Source organism: Alexandromys fortis, unplaced genomic scaffold, assembly GCF_014885135.2.
Source record: "Alexandromys fortis isolate MF-2015 unplaced genomic scaffold, M_Fortis_MF-2015_v1.1 scaffold_225, whole genome shotgun sequence".
Taxonomy (NCBI): domain Eukaryota; kingdom Metazoa; phylum Chordata; class Mammalia; order Rodentia; family Cricetidae; genus Alexandromys; species Alexandromys fortis.
The window spans coordinates 625,625-630,699 of NW_026068119.1; the positions used below are offsets into that span (position 1 = coordinate 625,625).

The following is a 5,075-nucleotide window of genomic DNA, read 5'->3' on the forward strand; positions in this document are numbered from 1 at the left end:
AATTTATATCAAGAGGCCATCAGTAGAAAGGGGGCCTTAAGGCCCACAGTATGATAATAACACTCAAGGGTGAAGATAACAAGGCCTGGTAGTGGGCTGGAATGCCCAAACTCTGGGAAGAAATAGGAAAGGCGGGATTGGGGCTGTGGGACAGGGTTGAGCACAGACCTCAGGACATCCCCTGCTCAGGGATGGAACTTCCACAGCATGGCATAGCGGAGTAAGTGCTCACTCAATAAAATGATGAAAGGTTTCTTCATTTTCAGGTTTTTATTTCCCTGTTATAATTCTGATATTATGTACATATATATATATACTTTTGTTTTTTTGTAGAGTACTCATCAACAGACCAAGCAAAAGCATACAGGGAAGCCACAGCTGCTGGGCAGAAGCGCAGCAGTGCTGAGAGAGCCAATCTTTGCTTTCTTCCCCTTTTTGTCTGCTTTTCTTTTTCCTGGTGTGGGACCATCAAAGCTAACTGCTATAAAACAGAGAAACCACCTAGAGACTCAGACATCTGCTTACACACTAGTGGCATATGGGCAAAGGGCAAGGGCAAACTTTCAAAGTCATGGTGTATTTACATTCCCAACGTGGGGGACAGGGGAAGGGGCTGAGGACAAGAACTGGGGGCAGGCAGGGTTGCAAAGGGGTCCTGGGGTATGACTGTGGCAGAGAGAAGCCCAGCCAGTGCCAGTAGGAAGAGGTGTGCCTAATTCTGGCAGTGACAGAGGCCACTTTGATGTTGTCTGGTGGGTACCGAAGGCAATGTCCGTGCGTGCATGCGTGCGTGCATGTGCGTGCGTGTGTGTGTGTGTTTATGTATGTCCTGAAAAGTGGAACAGCAAAGGGAGGAGGGTGTGAACCCAGTGTACAAAGGTGAGGGAGGGACTCTGGGCTTTCCAGATGGCCTCTTCTATGCAGGTGGCCAGCTTGCCCAGTTCCCTATCCTGATTGGAGCAAAAATGGCAAAGAAAAGGGAGCAGATGGTGGAGCCAGAGTTGTCCCCAGTCAGGCTAGCCAGGGAGTGGCTGGAGAAAAAAGAGGTGCCAATCTAGTCCTGAGGAGACCCCATCATGCCTGTCCCCAGTTAAAGAGTGAGAAGGACAGCATCTCAGAGATGCTTCAGAGGACCCTCCTTTGTCATCTCCCCCAAACTGTAGCCTCCCTGCCTAAATGGGTAGGCAAGGCAGCACCTGAAGATCCCTGATATGGGAGTGAACTGCCCCAAGCTGGGGCAAATCAGCGTATGCCCTGGAAAGGGTGCAGCTGGGTTTTGGCAATAAAAGGGTAGCGGGTGCTTAAAAAGGAGACTTGAAGCCACAGTTCCTCTCCTCTGCTCCAGTCAAGTCTTCCATGGGCTATGGAAAGAGGAAGGGGCCTCAATCCCAAGGTCAGCAGGTAAGTGTCGTGGTGCATAGGCCAGGTGCCTTGGCCCCTGGGCTCTCCTGCACCTCTGCCCCTGGGCCCAGCTTGGCCTGCCTCACCTTGCTAACCCTTACTATTCTAGGGCTACTACAGGGTTGATAGGAGAGGTAGCCCCTGAGCTGTCATTGCCTCCTGCTGCCTCCTTCTCTTTTTTGCCACTGTACTGGCCGATGAAAGAGCCATCCTCATTGAACTGGACGTCCACACTGCCCCCATAATCGGCCAGGCTGTCATCACTGCCTAGGGGTTTGATGTCTCCATTAAGAGATGGCTGGCTGCTGCCGAAGGCCTTCTCTTCATTGTCACTGTAGGGATAGAGGATGGGAGAAGGAGATATGTTGCAAGGGTCCTGGCAGGAGACCCCCCAGCAGTAACCCTAGTATGTTCTTGCCCTCTTTTATTTGCCTGACCCCACAGGAAATCCTGAACTCATTTTGACACACTTCTGGGAGATCAGGCTGTATGCATGATGCCACAGGGCCTGTGCCTACTACTCCTGGGGTTTTTCTTGGGGTTAAAGGCAGCCAGGAGGGTGACAGGCGGCCCAGCAAGTGGGATTTTAGCATAAGAATAGCTAGGCATTGACTTCTCCCCAAAAGGGCAAAAATGGGGGTCCTTCTCAGTCCCTGGGCTCTAACTATACATCCCCACTGTTCCACCTTACCTCTCCAGGGACCTGAAGTCACCCCGAAGCAGAGAAAAGAGAGAGGAGTTGGGTAAGAAGAGGTCAGGCAGAGCCCGGTCAAAACCCCTGCTCCTTCCCCTGCTCACCTGTATTCGCCAAAGGTCTCATCTTTCATGGGCCGCGCCTCAGAATCCACCTGAGTGTCTTCCTTGTCTTTCACTACAGACATACCAGGAGTCAACTTCACCCCCAGATTCTGAGTCCCTTTGCTGTGAGAGCCCCCAGCACTGTCCTGACAGCACTTAGAAGCCTTCAGAGTGACCCACCCAACTCATGAGGGTCCAGCTGCCACCGGCATAGGCTTCTGTAGCCGCAGCCTGGGAAGAAGGCAGCCTTGGCCTGCGGTCTGAATCCCACCTCTATGACTATGCTTATCCTGCCATTCCCAAGCTGGGGCTCTTGGGGCAAGGTGGTTTTTCTCTACCCTCAGCTGCACCCGAACCTGTACATTTTCCAGAGTTACCTGAGTACTTGCCACCCTTGCTGCGCTTGATGAAGCAGAGAATGAGCAGGATGAGGAGCAAGAGGATGATAGCGCTGACAAAGGCGATGAACCAGCCCTCAGAGGCGAAGCTACCTGTAGTAGAAACTCGCACGGGGCCTGAAGGCACAGCGCGGGAAGGAGACAAAGCCCAGACTCTGGGATGAGCTATGCTGCCAAGGGGCACACTACATTTATTCCTAAACTTGAGCAGCAGCCTCTGAGTTAGGGTCTGGTGTTCAGGACTCACTTGAAGCTATAGGGGGCCAGAAGGTGCCTCAGTAGCAGAGGAGAAGGAGAGAGGTAAGAGAGCCCTCTGTAGACCGTATAGGGAGAGGTACACTGTCCAAATCACACTCAGATTTCAGGGAGGTGAGAGCTGTGCAATGGATCATAGCTGCTAAGGGCTGCATGCAACAAACCCAGCAGTGGTGCCCAAGGCTTCCTGGCATTAGATGGTGGCCCCAGTGCCTCACCAGTGCCATTAGTCTTCACAGCCAGATGGTGCAGGACCACCTTTTCCTTCATCAGGTGGATCTCATACTGGGTGTCAGGCTGTAGGTCCCACTGCGTGTAGGAGCTCTGATTGTAGCTTACATACTGAGGCTGAGGTTGGTGCTCAGGGCTCACTTTCCCTTCTGCAAAGCACAGTGTCAGGGGACTTAGCAGGAAGATTGGGGACACCTTGGGGTCAGGGGACAGAGCCTTGGCTCCCTGGCTCAGGAATATCTTTCTGCACTCACCTGGCAAAGCTTTGAACCAGATGTGGAACCTGAAGTTGCACTGGCCCTCCCGAGGGACCCAGGAGACCACACTGTAGTTTTCACCTGCTGTGGCTGAGATATTGCCAAAATCTGGCTTGCCTGGAGAAGTAGGAGCAGAGGGTGACCACACGGCCCTTCAAAGGCCCACTCTCCTTAGCTTATCCCCCCCAATCAACCTTCTCCCTGGGTCAAGCAAGGGAAGCCCTCAAGGCTAACATCCCCAAACCCTTGTACCAGCTCACCAAACAGGGCCATGGTGCCTCCTTCACGCACAATGGCCTCACCAGGGCCCTTCTGGGTGGTAGCTTGTAGCTGGAAGCGGTACTGCAGATCGGGGTTGAGGTTGGTGAGATTATGAGTTCGGAGCTCTGGGTCCGAAAGGTTGAAGAACAACTGTTCCTTGCTTTCCCCATCCACTGTGGAGAGAAGCAAGGGGCTGGCTTAGTGCCTTGGGGGCCTTTCTGCATACCTGAGCCTCCACAGCAGGTACAGTGCACGCACAGGGGTGATAAGAGAGAAGGTAGCCGGTGAGCACTCCATTGTGGCTGAGTGGTGGCTGCCAGTGCAGTAGCAGGCTTGTGTCCGACTGGCACTCCAGGTGTAATGCCTCAGGGTGACCAGGCACTGTGGAAGCACAGAAGGGTAGCAGGTCCTCACCTGAGTCCAAGGAGAAGGGGCAGGGGATGTAGGCACAGGTGAGGTGTCAGACTCACCTCCCTCTGGGGTGCTGAAGGTCCATTCACTTGCAGGTCCCAAGCCTCGCCCATTAAAGGCCTGTACCTCCACGTGATAAGAGCTGTAAGGACGCAAGCCACTGAGGATGGCACTGGTGGTGTTGGCAGGTACCACCATGTGGCTTTTGTGGACATGCCTCTTGCTGTGCTTTCTCTGACTGCCTTTCCACCAGTATGTTACCTGTACAGATGGCCAACAGATCTCACAATGGGAGAAATCATTCAACACATGATCCTCACCACTCTTCTCATAGGCCCTTTCTTCCAACGCAAGAACTTTCAGGAGAGCTGCTCCCAGATGACAGACTCCCAGCCCTCGGTCCTATCCCATCCTTCCTTAGCTTTCCCCATACCCTGAATCCTTACATTGTAGCCCCTGAGGTGGCCCTTAACCTGGGCCAAGTCCACGGGCCTCCATCTGACCAGCACAGTGCTTGAGTTGAAGATTGTGATGTCTTCCAGCTCAGGGCTCACCTGGGGGTCTGAAAACAGCCATTTATTTGGAGAAGATACAGGCCCCCACCTGAACCAGCAGGCAAGACGCCTCGAAGGAAAGGGAGCTGCATGCTACACAAGGTACTAGTCAGTGAAGAATAGGGCTCTTCAGGAAGAGAGCAGTAACTTACACAGAGAAATCACACAAAAAATCCTAAGTGGGTGCTCAAAATTATCATTTGGTGATGCTCCAGACTCAAGGAAACCCACAAGGCATGGGATCATGCTCTGGGAACTGACTCTTAACATGCTGGGACTGAAGTGAGTTGGATTCTTTTATGGTTTGAAATATTTGCATATACATAATGAGATGTTTTGAAGATAGGTTCTAAGTAAATCCACAGCGTTTCTCTCTGTTGTTAGGGCTAGCCTGGAACTTACTATGTATCCCAGGGTATCATCTAATTCTTGCCTCTGCTTCCAAAATTCTAGAATGACACATTTAGCTTTAGCATATATGTATGTGTGTGTGTGTGTGTATATATATA

The 5,075-nt window shown here is 52.2% G+C and overlaps 1 protein-coding gene across 2 annotated transcripts in view; it reads right to left on the reverse strand.

Moving 5' to 3' along the window:
- Positions 1-392: 392 nt before the first annotated feature.
- Positions 393-5,075, reverse strand: part of L1cam (L1 cell adhesion molecule) — a 25,663-nt gene continuing 20,980 nt past the window's right edge. For both annotated transcript variants that reach the window (XM_050125101.1, XM_050125102.1), the window contains 9 exons: positions 4,459-4,574; positions 4,072-4,273; positions 3,860-3,982; positions 3,601-3,774; positions 3,338-3,457; positions 3,071-3,232; positions 2,577-2,714; positions 2,200-2,272; positions 393-1,733 (listed from right to left, as the gene is read on the reverse strand). In XM_050125101.1, the coding sequence (XP_049981058.1) occupies positions 1,502-1,733; positions 2,200-2,272; positions 2,577-2,714; positions 3,071-3,232; positions 3,338-3,457; positions 3,601-3,774; positions 3,860-3,982; positions 4,072-4,273; positions 4,459-4,574 (1,340 nt within the window). In that variant the 3' untranslated portion in view covers positions 393-1,501. The remainder of the gene's footprint in view (positions 1,734-2,199; positions 2,273-2,576; positions 2,715-3,070; positions 3,233-3,337; positions 3,458-3,600; positions 3,775-3,859; positions 3,983-4,071; positions 4,274-4,458; positions 4,575-5,075) is intronic.